At 42.9% G+C, this 20,000-nt stretch overlaps 1 protein-coding gene and 1 long non-coding RNA gene across 3 annotated transcripts in view; both read left to right on the forward strand.

Moving 5' to 3' along the window:
• The window catches only part of elmod1 (ELMO/CED-12 domain containing 1), a 10,056-nt gene extending 2,071 nt beyond the window's left edge, over positions 1-7,985 (forward strand). For both annotated transcript variants that reach the window (XM_074609891.1, XM_074609892.1), the window contains 9 exons: positions 3,965-4,110; positions 4,400-4,428; positions 4,539-4,636; positions 4,793-4,922; positions 5,233-5,366; positions 5,554-5,622; positions 6,861-6,911; positions 7,307-7,440; positions 7,680-7,985. In XM_074609891.1, coding sequence (XP_074465992.1) covers positions 3,965-4,110; positions 4,400-4,428; positions 4,539-4,636; positions 4,793-4,922; positions 5,233-5,366; positions 5,554-5,622; positions 6,861-6,911; positions 7,307-7,440; positions 7,680-7,849 — 961 coding nt within the window. In that variant the 3' untranslated portion in view covers positions 7,850-7,985. The remainder of the gene's footprint in view (positions 1-3,964; positions 4,111-4,399; positions 4,429-4,538; positions 4,637-4,792; positions 4,923-5,232; positions 5,367-5,553; positions 5,623-6,860; positions 6,912-7,306; positions 7,441-7,679) is intronic.
• Positions 7,986-11,095: 3,110 nt separating this feature from the next.
• LOC141752191 (uncharacterized) lies at positions 11,096-17,165 on the forward strand. The gene is made up of 2 exons (XR_012590174.1): positions 11,096-11,678; positions 16,173-17,165. It is a non-coding gene; the product is annotated as an uncharacterized LOC141752191 (long non-coding RNA).
• Positions 17,166-20,000: the final 2,835 nt, after the last annotated feature.

Consider the following 20,000-nt stretch of genomic DNA (forward strand, 5'->3'; position numbering starts at 1 on the left):
AGAAATTAGTGGCATTAAAACAAATTTGCGTTAATGCGTTACGATATAATTAACACGTATATTTGACTTCAGGACATCTCTGACTACATGCAAGCTGAAAAATGAAGTATTTTTACTGTATTAATTTAGATATTTTCCAAAGTAAAGGTCCCCAGAAGTGAATGATTCAACTTTTTCCCCATAGTCTAGTGTTAAAAAAGTTAACAAAAATACATATCATATCATATCGAATCAGTACCCAAGTATCGTGATAGTATCTAATTCGGAGATGTGTGTATTGTCCCAGCCCTAATATTTAGATCATTAGCCTGTGCAGCACTTAACGCCAACTGCTGCTCGCATGAGATCGGGATTTGAATTCCTCCCTGACTCGTAGAGACGACAAATTGTTTGGAATTAAGTCCTCTAAATGTATATAAGATATAGAGCTCATATCACTCTGACAAGTCTTTCAATTATCCTGAGCAACGTTGGCTCAGTTGTGGGAGTATTTGTGTTTAACGACGGGATGGCCTCATTAATCTTAAGTGTGTCCCAGTGAGCTTTGATAAACCTTTACACACTCGGGGGGGACTGTATCAGGCAGCTACCGGAAATACACAAGTCACACAAGTGGGCACTTGAGTACTCGCAAATACTGTAAAGTGTGGGGGTACTAGTCTGGGACGGACCTCCAGTGTCTTCTGTGGGTCTGGAGGAGCTCAGGAACGGTCAGATTGGAGTTTAAGACTACGAATTAAAACAGGAAGCCTGCGTTACAAATGTGGCGTTTCAGAGATGTGGACTAAAAGTCTGGATATTTCCACCTCTGCTGCTGAGATGTTTTTGTGTATTTAATCAGTCTTTTGCAGCACTGAAGCCTCTATAAATCCTTCTCAATACTCCGATCAGCCAGAAACCATTAAAAGTTGGACCGTGAATCACTCTTACATCAGTAAACTATTACCACAATCATTTACACACATTAGTATAATTACTGTAAACAAACTGCGAAAGCCATCAGTAAAGCACAGTTGGCAGCCGCTCAGCCGTTCACTAACGGGAATTGGAGCTAAATATCTTTGAGGCCAAAAGGAGTAAAACGTTTTTATTATCTTAAACGAGATTAATGGGGAAATGTTGGTCTGAATTGGAAGCACTGGTGCGAGAAAACATCCATTTATTTATATTGCTGCCATTTGTCAACGGTGACTAAACAATAAAATAAAGGATTTTACAATATGTTGATGTCTGAAAATGAATACGTAACTGTGTGTTGACTAAACACGGAGAGTTTGATTTCCATTGATAAATATATACATACATTTGCATAAAGCAAGCATTTGTTCACTCCCATGTTGATAAGAGTATTAAATACAAATCTCCCTTTGAACAGATACAAATGTGCGTTTGATTTGCGATTAATCACGATTAACTATGGACAATCATGTGATTAATCTCCATTAAAGGGACTGTTTGTAACTTCTTACACGTATAAATCAATCCGGGTCGGTGTCACATGCGCGTTTACGTGTGGCTACGCTGTTCAGACTCAGACTCCAACACAAACTACACGGAAGCACCAAAACCGCAAAGTTGTATCTAGTGAAGCTCGTCTGTTAAACAGTGTTGGCTGGTCGGAGGACGCGGGGGAGACCGTAGCTTTGGTCTCCAGGGCTGGAGTCTCCGCTCCTCTGCTCCTCTGCTCCTCTGCCTGCCTGCTTTCACTCACACACCGCGCACTTTCACTCTACTCACACGTGCATGCGTGCACACTACACACTGCAGAAGAGTTAGTTTAGCTCTGAGAATATCTAGTGAATGTACAGTGGACGTTTGTGCAGAAATAACTGCTGCAGCTCCTCCAGACCAACAGAGGTTTCCCGTGTCTTGTGAAGTGACGGGGCTCCACAGAGAGAAACGTTATCGTCTCCGACCAAAACTCTGGTGTCTCCCCTGTTCCCTCCGACCGCGGTCGGGAGGCTGAGGCAGGAAAAGCCAACACTAGGATCAGCAGTGATTCATGGAGAGACCTTCGTCTGGTCAGCTAACATTACTGCCAAGCAGTGAAATATAGAGTGATATTGTGGTTTTAGCTGACGTGAGTCGCCTCACTGATTTAAGCGATGCTCGTTCATGTCTATGTAGAGCGAGCACAAGCGCGAGCAACAGGATGCTGACTTTCGTTGACTTAGCGGCCACAGGTGTCGCTGTTAACAAGCAATTTCTGATTCTTACAAACAGTCCCTTTAAATATTTTAACCGATTGACGGCCCTAATTATTTTTCATAGGTGTAGCTACGAACGTTGTATGAGAACAGCCTGAACCATTAACTGTTGTGCAAAACATGCATGTTTAAAATATTAATTTTGTCCCACTGAGCTCTGATAAACCGTTTTAGCTGACTCCGAGCTGTGAGGAAGTTACCCGAAATACGTCACACAAGTAGGCACGACTACTCGCAAATACTGCAAGTGTGGGTGTTTGGACCGACTCGTTGTATTTAGAATCGGTGGAGTGTCCCTTTAAAATGAGGTTCCTTTGTGTCAGTCCTCTCTCTCTTCCGACAGCCGTTGTTGGAGCTCACTTTTTCCTTGAAGGTGAAGAGAATGACAGAGCGTCTATATGAGCTGTTTAACATGCCGGTCTCATCCACGGCTCCAGCAGGAGGAATTAATCCTCCAGGACTGTATATTTACCTTCTTTTTATGTCGACATGGCAGATGATGTGATGCTGTGATCCGTCGGCATCAGGAGGATTTATTTCTGCCTGAATAGGTTGTAAATGCTGTTCCACAAAAACCAAACAAAGAGGGGAAGTGAGGCTCTGCTAGTGTGCCTCACAGAGGGAGCTTTCTAGGTTTATTTTTCTCTGATTCATTGCCAATTTTAGCCCTGATAGTAGATGGGAAAAACCTGGCTTTCACATTAAAATCACAAAACATGCTTCCTTTTTTCTTTCCTAATGTTCAGCGCAGAGTGAAGCAGACGAAGGCCGGAAATCATTTAGTCTCTTAATGGGTCGCTGTGCATTTCCCGAGACACACACCTCCATTTTCATTCTCAGAGTCACCTGTAAAAATAGCACACTTTGATCTGCTGCAAGTGTAACCTGGTAGACAAGAAGTACAACAGCGTTTTATGACTCTGTTTGCTTTATTTCTTCCTCCCTGCTCCTCTTTATTGTCTTTATTCTGTAAACTTGGGATTTTTTACTATAAATTCCCCAATATACTGAGCTACAGATCCTGTAAAATACTCTTCTTTGCAAGAAATTACAATTAGAGCAAATTTGAGAAGAAATGTATTAGGGCTGCGACTAGCTATTAGGTCTGTAAGACATCAAAAAATAGTGAAAAATGCTCGTCACAACATCCTGGAGCGCAAACTAACATCATTAAATGTCTTGTTTTTTCCGACAAACAGTCCAAAACCAAAAAAATATTCAATTTACTCTCATAGAAGACCAAAAAAAGCAAGCAAATGCTGTCATTTGAGAAGTTAAATGTTTGAAAAATTACTTAATCGATATCAAAATAGCTGACAATTCATTTTCTTTTTTATCAAATAATTGACTAATCTTTGCAGCTCTAAAACATATTGTGTTAACTCAAAAATAAGAGCAATAATATGCTATTTTCATGGTATAATGGGTTCAAACTTTTACAGTGTGATAATAATAACTTCATATACAGTTGCACTTTTCAAAAACAAGTTACACAGTGTTTCACAAAAGACATAAAACCAAAAGATGTTAAGATAAGGAGAAATGTAACTGATTAAATTAATAGAAATGTAGAAATGCAATAAAAGCACAAATACCTTTGACAATAACAAAAAACAATTTAGAAAATTAAATTAAAAAAAAAGTATTATGTAGTATATAGCACATCATTTATACAGCTGGGGAAAAAACCTGAGAATCAGTGCTGGATACTAAAGCACATATTTAACATCTCACCCGTCCCGTCTTCTCCTCTCCAGAGCGGTGACCCAGTTCTTCGTCTTCCTCTACTGTAAATGTCTGTGGCGAGGCCTCAAGTTCGTCGCCAGGAAGTTTACGGGGCGCTGCGAGCTGCAGCGAATCGTCTACAACAACAAGCACGGAGCCCGCAGGACCCACAAGATAGGTAGGCACACACACTGCCTGACATCTGGTTTAAATTGGTGATGTATAATTATTGGCGTGAGATAAAGTATTTGTAATTTCCTTCTGTAAATTATCTGGCTGACAGTAAAAAAAAATTAAAAAAATAGAAAAATAGCAGTTTTCACAATTTAAACTCAATACATAAATGTTCATATCTGCCTTTAACCATATTCAAAATATATATTTTTAAGCTGCTAAATAATATTATTAATAATAATGTAATGTAAATGTATGCAGTTGTCTTACTCTTTGAACCGGTTCTTTTCCAGAATCATCTCTGAAATACTCCAAGAATGAGGTATGGCTCTCTAAATCTGTGAATATGCAGCATGAATATGGTGTTGTAGCTTCAATCTCTTTATATCTATTCCCACCTTCTGCGGTCTTTTCTGCTCGTGTCCCATGTAGCTGCTGCAGTCTGCCCTCAGCGTCCATCCTGATAAAGTGGAGAAAACCATTGAAGACATCATGGCACTGAAGAAAATCAACCCTGACACCAACCCACAGTGAGACATTAACATTAACACGTCTGTGACTTCATCAGGGTGCTGTGGTGAATTAGTGTCAACACTTTGAATCCTCAGACAAGCTGTGAAAGTGAATTAATAACACTGAGCAAGGCGCTGACCCCTCTCCCTCTCCCCTGTGTGTGTGTCCCCAAGGCTGGGCATCTCTCTCCAGGCCAGCCTGCTGCAGATTGTGGGCTACAGGAGCCTGGTGACGGAGGTGGAGAAGCTGCGCCGGGAGCCTTATGACTGTGAAAACCCTGAGCATGAGGAGATGCTGATGAAGGTACACAGCTCTCTGTGGCTACTGGAAGTGTAAAAATAATCATCTTTATTTGTGTTGAACCTCCTGTGGTGACTTTTATCTACCTCTGACTATAGAGGAGTACCTCATACAAACCCACTTCAAAACACCTGAACTATCCCTTTAAGTCAGTATTTAAATATTCATATACTCAGAAAGCTCCTCTATATAAGGTATAATTTTAGAATAAACATCATTGTAACATGAACCACCATTCATCGTTCACTAATGTCATTTCTTGTCAAGAGAGGAAATGATTTACCTCTACTAAGCTGTATTGTGTGTGTTGCAGCTGTGGAAGGAGCTGCGTCCCGACACCCCGCTCACCGGACGCATCTCTAAACAGTGGTGTGAAATCGGTTTCCAAGGCAGCGATCCCAAGACTGATTTCAGAGGCATGGGCCTGCTGGGCTTGCAGAACCTGCTGTGAGCTCACTCTGATCATAATCCAAAGATTACGTTACACTTTAATGGGACAGAAGACATATTTGCATTTGGACTTTTACATACACAAGTCCTTAAATTATTCATACAAAACTCATCTACATATGCACACATATGAAGTGTCTCATTAATTCCCTCTTTGTGAATCTTCTCTCGTCTCTCGCTGCAGATATTTTGCAGAACATGATAAAGCCACTGCTCTGCAGATGCTCCACGACTCCCTGCAACCAAAGCACAAGTAGGGCTGCCATCCTTTTTCCTCAACTTTTACACAAAGCATGATGCAAATTAAAGGAATACACCGAGTGTTTTGGTAGAAAGTCTCTCTGGTTGACTGTTCTCAGGAGATCAGCGACTAAAAGGTAATACAGTAGATATCCAGAACTGAAGCAGATTTAAAGCTACTTAAAAAACTTGAGGCTGGTAAAATCTACTTTGTGACATCAATTAATACAGCTTTAATATCTTTCTACCTGACACGTGGTGCATCTCTTCAACGTTAAACTGCACTCAGTCATCCATAACGTTCTGCTTGATTCTATTCATTCTTACAGCTTGATGTCACTCACTGCGTCTTCTTTTATCGACTGCTGCTGCTGCTTCTATTGTTTGTCATCTCAGTGAGTCGTCTCATTTCACAAATGAAGATTCTTCTTCTTTCTCTTCTCCACCTCCACCTCTGTGCCCATGCCTCCTTTTCTGACTCTCACATGCACTGTTGTAGGAGCACACACAGAAAGCCAAGGTACTTGATTTCACTTTCGTTCTGTATTCACTGCACTCATAGCTTTTTCTCTTTTGGGTTTCATGCATTTAAAGCTGCACCGATGCACGATTTATGTATATGTTGTTTGTACCTGGTCATCTCATCAACACCACAGGCCCACGCAGATTTGATATTTAACACAGTCTCTGGATGGTATGATAAATTGATGGGTGTGCCGCCACGTTTAAATTAATAAAAGAAGAAAATAGTAATAATAGATTTAGTAAATGCAAAAGACATTGACTTTTAGAACACATACCTGTTATATGTGTGTATATTATTTTGAAACTGATTAAATAAGTTAAAGAGTAACTTTCTATTAGTCATTTAGACACAAAAACATGAGAAAATAGGGTTTAAAGTTTCAAGTCATTGTTCTAAATGAACTGAAACTCATTTCAGAGTTGACATATTTTAATTTGACCTCAAGATTAAAACCTCTGGGACTCAACTTTCACTCAATATTTGAGGACACTTCTCAACTGTAACTCTATAATGTTGACCTTATGTTATACAGACCATCACAGAATATTATTAACCCATGTAAAGAAATCAAGTGACATGTATGAGTTTACACTAAATGCATCGGTTTAAGAAGCAAGCTCATAAAATGTCACTTCATTGTAAGGTTTCTCAGAGGGTTTTGTGGTGAGTTCATTGTTGTTTCACATGTAGACAGTAAGACTCAAGTGTTTGTGTGTCCTCCACAGTGAGATAAACAAGCCTGAATGGGAACAGAAGAACCTGGACAAAGCGATTGGGTAAGTGTCTGCTGCACATGTGCTTTGTGATGGGATGCAGCAGTGTGTGTGGAGGAGGCAGAACTGGGCTACTGCTGCTGGAGCCGTGTGAGTTTTGGCCTCAATACAGAGCAGTTTTAGCAGCGGAGAGGCTCAGTGGGAGTGTGTGTATATACAGGAAGTGTTTTACTGCTGTGTGTCCTCCTGCCTCCAGTCTGCTTCAGCTCTGATAAGCACCGAGGACCGACTCTAAAAACACACATTTACACAAAATCCTCCTACGAACCCAACAAGGTCTTGTGAGGACGCTCCAGCAGAGCAGCAAGCTGTAAAGTCATCTAAAGGGTCCAAACAGTCCACCACAAGTTTTCATCCACCTACAAACTACCGTCTCTATTTGTATCCCCTCCCTCCAGATACTCGTTTGCCATCGTGGGCATCAACATCACAGACCTGGCCTACTCTCTGCTGGTGAGTGGAGCTCTGAAGACTCACCTGTACAACGTGGCCCCGGAGATGCCCAGCCTGGTGCACTTCCAGCAGACCTTCTGTGAGTTCACTTCTCCTGCAACATCAGATATTAAAGGAACAGTGTGCAGCATTTAGAGGGCGTCTATTGGCAGAAATAGAATATAATATTCATGTTTTCATTAGTGTATAATCACCTGAAACTAAGAATCGTTGGCTGCATCCAAAACCTCAAACTATACTAGTAGTACGTACTGATAAGAACAAAAAAATATAGACCCGCCCTTTAAAGGATAATTTGTTTCCTCCTCTTCCTGTCAGGCTACCTGATGCAGGAGTTCCACCAATTCTGGGTCAAGGAGGATCCCAGCGACATCATGGAGTTCAACCGTGTCCGCTCCAAGTTCCACCGGAGGATCCTGCGACAGCTGAAGAACCCGGACATGGCTCTGCTTCCCCACTTTCCCGCCTCCGACCTGGTCATCCTCTAAACACACACACACCCTTGACCTGTGACCCCCCACCCTCTCTGAACCCTTCATACCCCCCACAGAGGTCTCCCCTGGATGTCCGGTAGGCCAACTAAAAAAAAAATCTGACAACCCTTCACCCTCACACAGCTGGACACATCTGGGGAGACTCTCTTCCTCCTCCGCTCAGTCGTCCCAGCTAACGTCATGTCGCGTCACTGCCAAAAGCTCACTCACACACACACATGTACACGCATACACACACACACACACACACTGCCTCTGCGCCCTCACTGCAGCGTTACACCACCAGCATCAGAGACGACCATAGCGATTGTAGCTGTGCATGAGGAGGCTGCACCACACCGCTCATCAGTATCTGTTACTGTTTATTGATTCATGACGATTGTATCACAGCCGTTACACCTCAGTTCTTCTTCTTCATAACAAACCAAATTTACTTTCTTAGCCAAAAAAAAAATCCCTTTTTTAGATTGCGACGTTGTGCTCATGAGTTCAGAATATTTTGGCAATTAGCTGGTCGGGCTTTCAGACACGAAAACCAATATTTTGTAATGAAGAGCTATAGATATATAAGATTAAATGAAGCATAAAAGAAATGTTGCTTGCACTGATTCAATCAAAAGCTGTTAAACAATGTAGGGCCAGTTCATCTCTTAGCTTTGTCTGTATTAGCTAATCGATATATATATATATATATATAGATTGTACTGTAATTTGTATGTCAACGTGACATTAACACCTAAGACGTCTCCTTGCCAAAATATCGAATGTGGAGAACTTACAATCACAGCAGTAGTTTGTTTCTTGTGAGCTCAAATGCACGTTTTGTAAACCTGCAAAATGATGTTCAGAAATATTTTAAAACAGGCAGCACAGCTCCTAGTCCTGACCTCCTCCCTAACCAGACTTCTAGAGACTATCATCATGATTTGTGAAACGTCAAAAACAAACAAAATCCGCGACAAAGTGCGTTCCCTCGAAACCTAATTCACAAAGCAGTTTCATTGTACAGGAATCAAATTTTTAGGAGACAGGGCTAAATTACATTCAGAAAAATAATTAAAAATATTTCATGAACATCAGTTTTTTCCAGGTTTGCAAAAAGTGTTTGCCTTTGCTTTGAGATTCTGTTATGAATGTTTTTCACACGCTCACATTCACGATTGTTTGATTTTTTTATTCATTGAATGTGACACTGTGTCCACTGTTCTATCAGCCAAAGCAATAATTTACATTCATTTCACTGCACGTTTTATTTTAAATGTGTATTGATTTGCACCATGCGTGCCTAAAGTGTTTGTTTTATCTTCTAACTCAGAGCTGGAATGCTAATCAATCCATCGCTGCTGCATGTAGCGTCTAATAGAGGTCAATTATCACCACGTCAATTTGAAGACACTAGTTTAACATAATTAGTGGCAGTCGCTGCGCTGCATTTTATAACGTCCAAATTTTGGGGGAAATCTGCTGAATTGCTTTATAGAATCAAAAACATGTTTGTCCTTTTCAGTGAAGCCAAAGACACGGAGGACTGACAGGAAGTAGTAGTGAACATGAATGTGCTCTCACCTCTTCTCCACCATCATCTCTTTTTCTTACAGTAAAGTATTGACTTGGCAAAGATTTATTAATGTTCATAAAGTGCTCCACATAGAAGCTTTAACAAGCATCTGCAACAACCAGAGAAATAAGACATTAACTGTAGAGTTGCTCTGTAGAGAATGAATTAGGTGATTCATAATACAGCAGAGATCTGATGGTGAAAATGTGAAAATGCTAAAGATTGAGGCGTTGACCGGCCAGTCAACGCAGGAAAAGACATTTGTTAGTAACACTGTGTTCTTAGATGTCACTGTCAGCTCCCTGCTGTGGACATTATTTAATTTCTTTATTTTACCCAGAAAGCCCCGCTAACATTAGAAATCTCTTTTTCAGGAGTGTCCTGACCAACCTCAGCAAAGAAAGTTGCTGTGTATAACAGACCGTTGCTATGTATAACAGACCGTTGCTATGGGCGCAGTTCTGATGTCTTCAGTAAGTAGCCGTGTAATAAGCGGGATAATGTACAGCTAGCAGGTCATTGTTGTGAATTAAACCCCTTCAGGGCGATGCTGGACCCCGACGCGAACTGCATCGCCCTGAGGGGGTTCATTTCACAACAAAGACCAGATTCATGACCTGCTTTAATCTTCTTTTCAACTTTTACTTGTTGACTCCATCCTTCTGGTTATCACTACAGTTAATGTTTTGACCGCTTGCTCCACAAGGAGCAAAGTTATAACCACCTGCTCCTGCGGGATCCCAATCCTAATGGCGTCCTCTAAAGCAGAGCGCTGCAGTTGCATATCGACGCAACTTACGGCTCGTATTAAAACGCTGTGTTTCTTAGAGTGTCTGTATTAATCAAACGATATGCCGTAGTATCGTTATACTGTGCAACACTATTTCGTGAGAAGAAAAAGCAAAGATTAGAGGAAAGACTGAAATAAGAAACATAATTTGGTGCTGCAGAAATGTGTTTTTTTTTCTACTTTCAGATCTCGTTAATCATCTCGTGACCCTTTAGATTTGCCTTGCGACTTCTTTTGGGTTTCACGACCCTCAGTTTGGAACCACTGCAGTAAAATGACACCCCATCAGCATCAGTTTGATTGTTATCTCAGCTCTGAGTCTTACTTCATCTGACACGTGTACTTCCTCACGGCCATGTTTGCAACCACTGTATTTAACATTCATGAGCATTCGCATCACGTGTGTGACAGCTCCGACTAATGTACGACATCACTTTACTGCCATGCTTGCACTGTTGATTGTGTTTTAATAGTACTGAGTATCTTCGTCCCATTGAAGTGAACGTCGATGCTTCTTTCTGTCGGTATTATGCAGCTCTTTACTTCAGTGAATGTGCTTTCATCTCCTGCTTGTTTTGCTTTGCTGTGGTCAGCTTTGCACTAATTGTAAAAAATAAAATGCAGTTTCCTTTATGATAATAAACTTTGTTGTATTAGGAGTATACGATACTGTAGATGAAGTTAGGTACACACTGCTGTATATTCTGCTTTAAAACTGCCTATAAAAGACCACAATCTGCATGATGGTATTTTCATTGCCGCTGATACGGCGTTCTGTATTCTTAAGTAAAGAACTAATAGATATTGTAATTGTGTGCTTCATTTGTCTGTGCTGTACTTTTTGAGACCACAATAAAGACTAAATGTCAGTTAAAATTACGGTTGGCTGTTTATCTTTGTGATCGTTGTTGGATTTATTATGTACAAAAGTGCTTACAATGACCTGCAATAACCTGATTGTTGGATTTGTTGTGCATGAAGTGTTTGCGAGGACAGGGAGGATGTACGTTCTGTTCTTTTGCAAGGTCAAGGAGAGAAAGGAGTCAGAAGGAGAAACAAAGAAGAAGATATGCAGCAAAAACATCACGTGCCATAAGCTCATGACTATTGATATTGTGTAAACCATAAAAACGCTGGATCAGGGATAGCTCGGGATTCAGACTTCACGAACTGACCCATGCACTGTATGTTGTCAGGGACACGTAGACTGGATCCAGAATTCTGTAAACTCTTTTATTTTGCTTATGCAACATTGATTGTTCGGAATAAATTGTATTATTATGCTTTAACCCGTCTGTTTGGAAAATCTCTTTGTCATACAAGATTAACCAGCACGTAACTGGGCCTTGACCTCTTGGAGGTAGAAGGCCAGTTCCTTCAATTGGTGACCCCGACGTGATCTTCGGCATTGAGAAGCGTGTCCAAAGGACGGACAGACCGGCGAGAGAGAGAAAGGGATCCCTGAAATCTTAAAGGTAAGCAGAACCTGTTGTATCGAACTCTGCAAATTGGCTTACTCTAAATTATCTCTCTTGTTGTGCTGAATCTCCTTTGTAGTGATGAATGTTGCAGGAGTAAAGACCTTTTGGTGAAAACTAAAGGGGAGGAAGCTGCCCTTTTGACTAAAAGGAGGAAAGCTGCCCTTTTACTGAAAACTAGGGGGAGGAAGCTGCCCTTTTGGTAAAGACTAAAAGGAGGAAAGCTGCCCTTTTGGTACATTAATAACTAGTATTCAGAGGAAAATTAAAACTTACTGTTGATACTGGGCCAACATCGCTGGAACATCAAAGTGTCCAGTAGAAGCTTATGTTGGTAGGATCACAGCGAGGGGCATAGCGACCCATTTACTCTGAATCTAGTTACTGTCATAAACTGAATAAACCTGTGTGAAATAGTACTGGACAGAATGGACGGAGAATTTGACAAAGACTGTGAGGAACGGGGTGGCTGTGGGCCTCCCCGTTTATCATTTGGACAGCAATGGGCTAAAGTCAGGACCAATGTAATCTGTACATTTGATCCTAAGACTAGAAATAAAGAGACTCAAGACCTAGATGAGTGGTATAACATGACAGTGAAGGAAGGGCATTTTCCTGCCACGGGAAGTGAAGCCAAATTCATGCCAGTGATGAGAGCATTAATACAGGTGGTTCATAGAAAGCTGCTGCAAGCAGGACAAGACAAAGAAAAGGGACATATGTTTGTAAGGAGGAAATTGAGGAAGAAAGAAGACGAGTTGGCAAGTAAATTGGTAAAATATAATGTGATACAGATGGCTGCACTATCAGCCTTAGGCAGCCAGACGAAAGCCACCCACGCAAAAACCGCTGAAGCAAAACCACTAGTGAAACCCTCACCCAGTCCTAGCGCACCCCCACCACCAAACCCACATACTAGCCAGCCGCCACATTACATGTCCCTCCATCAGCAGTACCCACCTGGCCCACATCCCAACCCCCCTCCTTATCCTCCTCCTACCCCTAGTCCGGTACCAACCTCACAGGACAGTGATTATACAAACGAAGTTATGGCACCATTGTTTCAAGTGTTAGGTGGTACTTTGGAACCTTAACCCCTACGCTACCTCCTACGGTAATGCTATTAGACAAAAGTATCCCATACCAGCGGGCAAGCTCTACAGCTTGGTGTTTAAGATTAAGAACGGGGAGAGCGGACGCACGTTCATAGAAAGAGCAAAGACAGAGTGGGCGGGGGCTACGGGGGTGAACCCAGATAAAGAATCACAGCAGTCTCTGTTCAGAATAGCTCTGTTAAAACATGCTCCGGAAGGAGTTAAGAGAAAGATGCAAGAGAATTCAGATATGGCAGGGGCAAAATCATCAAGATGGGAAACACATTTCTGCCATCATCAGGATGCAGAAACCAAGGAGGAGGAAGAGGAAAATGAGTCATTAAAAGAGATGGTAGCTCAGTTGACTAAATTACAGTTGGCAGATGCACGGACTCGTGCAACAGATAAGAAAAAGGGAGGGAAAGAGAAAGATACCCAGATGGCTCAAATTGTAACACCAGCTCCAGCCCCGCCACAGAATCCTTATCCACTGCAGGGCCCGCCACAGGCTATATATCAACCCCAGTATCATGTTCCTTACCAAGCTGCCCCATATCAGCAGCCCCCTTATCATGGAGGACGGAATAGAGGCAGAGGGAGAGGAGGAGGAGGCAGGGGGAGGGGGTATGCCCAACCAAGAGGAGGCAGTTGTTTCATCTGCGGAAGCCCGGATCACTGGGCACGTGACTGTCCTCAGAAACAACAACAGCAGATGAGAGGGCCTCCACAGCAGTCACATCAGCCAACAATACAGACTCCACCAAACCAACAGCTAGCTCCAATGCAGGCATACAGCGGGTACTCTGCGCAGGGACCTCCACCTGGTCCATATACACCAGGAATGTTCCCATAGGGGTGCCCGACGGAGATGGAGGGGCAGGGGCTGGCAGAGCCCTGTCTCCAGTTGACAGTGAACGGAAAACGAAGATGGTTCATGGTGGATACGGGAGCACGTTACTCCACCTTAGCTGAACCTCTGTGTTCCCTTTCCTCTCACTATGTTTCCATTTTGGGATTTTCCGGCACTGAACAAAGACTGCCTTTTACTGTTCCCCTTCCTGTCCGGCTTGGGAGACAGGTGATGGAGCACCCCTTTTTGTATGCACCTGATTGTCCACGTGATCTCCTGGGAAGAGATGTTTTGGCAGCACTGGGGGCTTCTGTACATTGTTCACCAGAAGCTGTGATAGTGAGTTTCCCCAGAGGAGAAGAAATGGTGTGCTCCTCCCCCTCCAGTGCTGATCGCATGTGCATGTTGAGTCCTGATACCTCACCTGATGCCCCACCACCCTGTGCAGACATATATTGGGTCCTGCTAGCCGACAGAAACCCTCTGATTGACTTTTACAACATGTGGCAACCATGGATTAGGGCTCTACACCCTTACCTCCCTGTTCCCGATCCTCCCCACTGCACTCTGAATTATGACAGAAATAATGATCTTACGTATCAAGATGAGTTCCAACAGAACCTGTTAGATACAACCTGGGGGATAGGAGTAGGAGGTGTTTATCCACCTCAAGCAGGAAATGGCAGAGGCTGCAGCACTCGCTCTCCCAGATTACTCTCAACCATTCCATCTGGATGTCTCAGAGCAGCTTAGTACAGCCCATGGTGTCTTATATCAGAAACACAGAGGAGATAGGAACGTATTGTACTATTGTAGCATTTTGCTAGACACACAAGAACAGAGAGCCAGCCCCTGTGTCAGATATGCAGCTGCTCTGGCAAAAATTGTAGACAAAGTAGGTCATATAGTCATGCACCATCCTCTACAGATTCTGACCTCTCACAGCACTGTAACATGTCACATCCTCCTGTTTCACTCTCACCCCCCTCAGACAGACCAAGATCTTACAAGTACTCTCGAAACCACACATCTCCTTTGTACATGAGGGCTGTAATATGGCTGACAATATGACTGATGGCGAGAAGCACTTCTGTGCAGAAAAATCGCTGCCCTTTGTAAAACTAAGGCTGGACTTAGAAAACTCCCCTTTAACGGAAACTGACCTTAGCTTATTTACAGATGGTTGCTGTTTCCGTCATCCCACCGAAGGGTTAAAAGCAGGTTATGCTGTGGTGTCTATGAATACAGCAAAAGAGGAACCATGTACTCTCGATCACGGTCCTCTTGATGGGAAACAATCTGCTCAGGCAGCAGAACTTACGGCTGTAGTTTGTGCTCTGCGGTTAGCGGAAGGGAAGGCAGTGAATATTTTCACAGACTCTGCGTATGTGTGCAATGCAATTCACAGAGATATGTCTGGCTGGGTGCAAGCGGGTTTTAAGACTAGTCAGAATAAACCTATGGCTCATGAGGAGTTGATGAAAGAGTTGTTGGAAGCAATCCAGTTACCACAGAGGGTAGCTGTGATCAAAGTGAAAGGACACAGTCAGGGCACTGACTTAGAGAGTATAGGAAACAAAGCAGCTGATGCAGCCGCTAAAAAGGCGGCAGGGTATTTACCTACTATGATGGTCATGACCACAGCAGATCTCGGTTCTGAGATAACTGATTTCTCCATTATACAAGCTCAAGAATCTGCCACAGCAGCAGAACGAACCATCTGGGAAGATAAGGGAGCTATAGAACAGTTTGATGGTATATGGTATAACGGAGATCAAATAGTTATGCCCCCCTGTTGGATGTCCTCAATATTGACTCAGACTCATGGACTTGACCATAAAAGCCACAAACAGATGTTACGAGATCTCCGCCACTGGTGGATTCCCCGGAAACATGCTACTATAACTGACTTCTTGACTAAGTGTGACGTATGTAGTACATGTAACATCAGACCTACCATCACTCCTAGGGCAGGAAAACATCCTTCTCCCACTGCCCCGGGACAGGAAATCTTTATTGATTTCACAGATATGGGAGTAAGGGCTGGGGGGAAAAGATTCCTCCTAGTAATTGTGGACGCATTTTCACGTTGGGTTGAGGCCTACCCTACGGGAAAAGAGGACGCAAAATCAGTCATTAAATGTCTGGTGAATGAGTACATTCCGAAACATGGGTTTCCTAAATTGATCAGGTCAGATAATGGTTCACATTTCAAAAATAAAGACCTGCAATCTGTAGAAAAGGCTCTGGGACTACAACACAAATTTGGCACTGTGTACCACCCAGAATCGCAAGGAAAAGTTGAACGTGCTAATCAGACCATTAAGTTAAAACTGCTAAAAATCGTTCGCACGACTGGGCTCCCTTGGACTGAAGCCCTGCCAATTGCACTGATAGGCATCAGAGCCTCGGTCAATCGGTCAACAGGACTCACACCATTTGAGCTTACGTGTGGCCGACCTTTCCCAGGGCCGTCCCAAAACCCCTCTCCCCTTCCTGACCTCGATTACAGACCATACTATTTGAAGGTTAATGCTCTTGTGTCAGCTCTCTCCTATACAGGTGACAAACCTGTCACCCCTGTCACAGAGGACGTTCCAGGACCTGACCCCGGACCCCCGGAACACCTTTGGTTGAAGGTGTTAAAGAGGAAGTGGTCGGAGCCACGTTGGACAGGCCCACACAAGGTTCTGGCCAGAACTGCAACAGCTGTGCAGCTTGCAGGAAAAGGACTCAACTGATGGCACCTAACACAGTGCTCCAGCAGCAGGACAGGACCTGAAGCAGAGGAGGCAGCCCCACAAGGAGCCCAGGCTACGTGAAAAGAGGGTCACGTATATTTTTTATTTTTCATATACTGTATAAACTGTGACTGTGATGAGATACACATAAGGGAAAGAAGGTTACAAGGTCTTGCCTGTATTTACAGTTAAATCAGGCTAACATGGTTGTTTAGGTGGACTCATCTAGGTGGTTTTTGAAAAACATTATATATCACATTGTATTAAAACTTGTTGCTTAGAATAAATGCTAAAATAGATAAAAAGAGGAACCAGGGGTGGGGAGAATCCACCAGAGAGAAGTTTCACTTCCTTTCCCAAACCAGTATAAAATAGGACCACCCGGATAAAAGTTTTTCAGTTGCGCACAGGAAAACAAACTAGAAGCATCATGCAGTGCGGCAAACTGCTAGTGGCGTTTGCTGTAGCATTTGTGTTTACCTCTCTTGTCCTCGTTCTTCTGTACAAACTTTCTTAATGTGATTTGTCATGTATTTTAAATGTTTTCATTTCATATTACTATCTTAATGCAATTCATCATGTATTTTCGTGTTTTCAGTTACCATTTTAGTTATTCATGATAAAAGGAGGGAATGTGAGAGAAAATACCATGACCCTTGTGTAGAATTTGTGTACTCAGATAAATCTGAATAACCTGGGACAGCACAGACTGTACTAGTTTAGATACATTACTTATCATCCTCGCCTCTGCACTCTGCTAAAAATAGCTAATCACAAGTAACTCTTTAACAATAGACAATGCTTTCACTCAGAAGCAGGGTGGAAGGTGTGGGCTACAAGGGGGGGAAGGCTAAACCAAGATTATAAAGAATGATGTAGTGAGGTAGCTCCCCTAATGAATATAAACTAGCTGACCAAATAGCTGCAGGTTTTGAAAACATACCTATAATAAGTGCTCTGATCCCTATCACTCCTAACAAAAATGTTGACCGCATTAACTACATCCACCATAATGTTCTCCGTTTGACTAATCTAACCCGTGATGCAATTGCCGGACTAGCTGAACAAATGGCTCCTACGTCACTGATGGTGATCCAAAATAGAATGGCATTAGATATGCTGCTGGCAGAGAAAGGCGGTGTATGCTCAATGATCCAAGACTCATGTTGTATTTTCATCCCTAACAATACAACGCCGGACGGGACTGTAACTAAGGCGCTAGAGGGGCTCCGGACGCTGTCTGAATCGATGCACGATGACTCAGGTATCAACAGCCCCATTAACGACTGGTTAGACCGTACCTTTGGGAAATGGAAGTCCATGGTGGTATCTCTATTCTCCTCAATCCTTGCTGTGGGTGCATGCTTAGTATTATGTGGTTGTTGCTGTATTCCATGTATTCGCCACCTCACTGAGCGTGTGATTATTTCTGCTGTGCAACGAAGCATCCGGATGCACCTCCTTCTTATCAGATGGCCATGTTCCAAGCTGAGAGACAGGGTCTCCTGGAAATGGTGGGGGATAGTGAAGATGTTGACCCTGAAGAGGTTGTGACAAATTTGTGACATTTGATGCCAGATTTCGTTAATTTACAGTTTTGGATATTTGGTTCTTCAGACACATTTCTTTCGATACCAAGAAAGTATTTAATCCCCAGCACTACGGCGGACCGTCTCATATGATGGTACGAGGAATCTCCTCGCTTCCCAGCATTGGACGCTTGATGGGCTGCTAGTAGACACCTGATTGGACGATCACTTTCCCTCCGTGGGCCGCTGCTCCCAGCTCTCAAACCAGAACCAACATGAGGCTTGTTTTCTTCTCTTATAAAATAGTTCACCGAAATGTTTCTGAAAACATTTAATGAGAACGCCCCTTGATTTACATAAAGTAGCCGAGACCTCAACTTTATGCAAATGAGGAGCGGGCGACGTGACGCTCCGTCTCTCGAATCGTGCCGCCACGCTACCATCATGCATTGCATGGCTGCTTACACAGATAATAGGGTGCACCGATACCGATATCAGTATCGGGTATCGGGTCCGATACTGTGCTCATGTACTCGAAAAACGGCTCCGATACCACTTTACAGCAGCGTGACGTTAACCTCTCGTCACCATCTTTCAGGTCCTATCGCACGCGCTCACGCTCCACCTCCCCGACGGTGCGGGGCGAGACGGGCCGGGCCGGGATCACCACCTCCCGCTTTCATTGCACCACGGGGTTTAGCTGTCACCCTCTGACTCGCGCGTGCGTTAAACTCCTTGGTCCGTGTTTCAAGACGGGTCGAGTTGGTTGCAGACATCGCCTCAGTCCGCCCCGGTGACGCTTTATCAACGGCCCCGGGAAGCACCTTCACCCCGAGCCTTTCCAAGCCGACCTAGAGCCGGTGGCGGCGCACCGCCTCGTATGCGGGACTCCCCAGCCTGCCGTGTGTCGCTCACACCCTCCAGCTGGCTGTTAACGAGGCTCTTTAGGCTCAGAGAAGTACTCGTATCGGTACTCGGTATTGGAGAGTACCCAGATGGAAGTACTTGTACTCGGTCTGGATAAAGTGGTATCGGTGCATCACTAGTAGACAATGAATGGGAAGCGTGGAAAGGACGTCTTTAAGTATAGTTTGTAAAAAAGAGCAGAAATAAGAAATGTGTGCAGTCTGATAAAAGGATCTTTATTAAAATAAACTGCCCTTAAATCACTAATTCACTAAATAACTCACATGAGGTTGTTTTGTTTTCTTAATCTAGTCATTTAACCCTTTAATTACTCATTACTCATTATCCCCCGACGCTCTCAGCTTTATTTTATATTTTTTATAATATGTGACTATACGTGGTTTTGGTTGTTGTCCCAGATTCATACTGCTCTCATTCTCTGCATGTTGTCAAACTGAAGGTGGTGCTGAAATAAAACAAGAATGAAATCTGAGGACATTTTGCCGTCACTTTGTGAAGTCTGTCGTTGCACGTATTGAATCATCTCCTGTAAAGTATGTTGATTTCTTTTGTATATTAACTGTTAAAAAGTAAACTATAAATATGAGTATGTGCTATAAACTGTATAGGATTAGTATTATGGATTTGGGACATGGAAAATTATATTCTTAATCTTTTATATAAAATAAAACAACAACGAGTGGTCCGAGAGCCCAAAGTGACGTCTTCAGATGTTTGGTTCAGTCTAAAAGCCAAAGACGTTTAGTTTACTGAGATATAAAACAGAGAAAACGTTTTAGAAGCTCTCTTCAGCGGATAAATAACTTTAATTATTAGCACATTAATCATTTTAGCACTACTTTTTATTTTTTCCTCCAGAAGAAAGAAGGGACATTATGTTTGAGGGCACAAATTGTTATTTTTAATTCATATTTTATTGTTTTAACAGGCTCAGTAGCAGACACATTAAATAAAGGTTAACTTCTGTCCACATCAAATCATTCTGATGTTAACATGCAGCTCTGAGAGCTGACCTTTGACCCCGTGACGTCGGCTCTGACCCTGTTCTGTGGAGCGTTAACGGGCTGCTGACTCGGCTGTATATTCTCTCTGGTGTTAGTAAAGACGGAGCTTCAGTCAATCAGTCCTGGAACATGATTAATGAGTCACTGAACGACAGCCGCGTTGCTGTCTGAATG

The sequence above is a fragment of the Sebastes fasciatus genome, chromosome 16 (genome assembly GCF_043250625.1).
Source record: "Sebastes fasciatus isolate fSebFas1 chromosome 16, fSebFas1.pri, whole genome shotgun sequence".
NCBI classification, from domain to species: Eukaryota; Metazoa; Chordata; class Actinopteri; order Perciformes; family Sebastidae; genus Sebastes; species Sebastes fasciatus.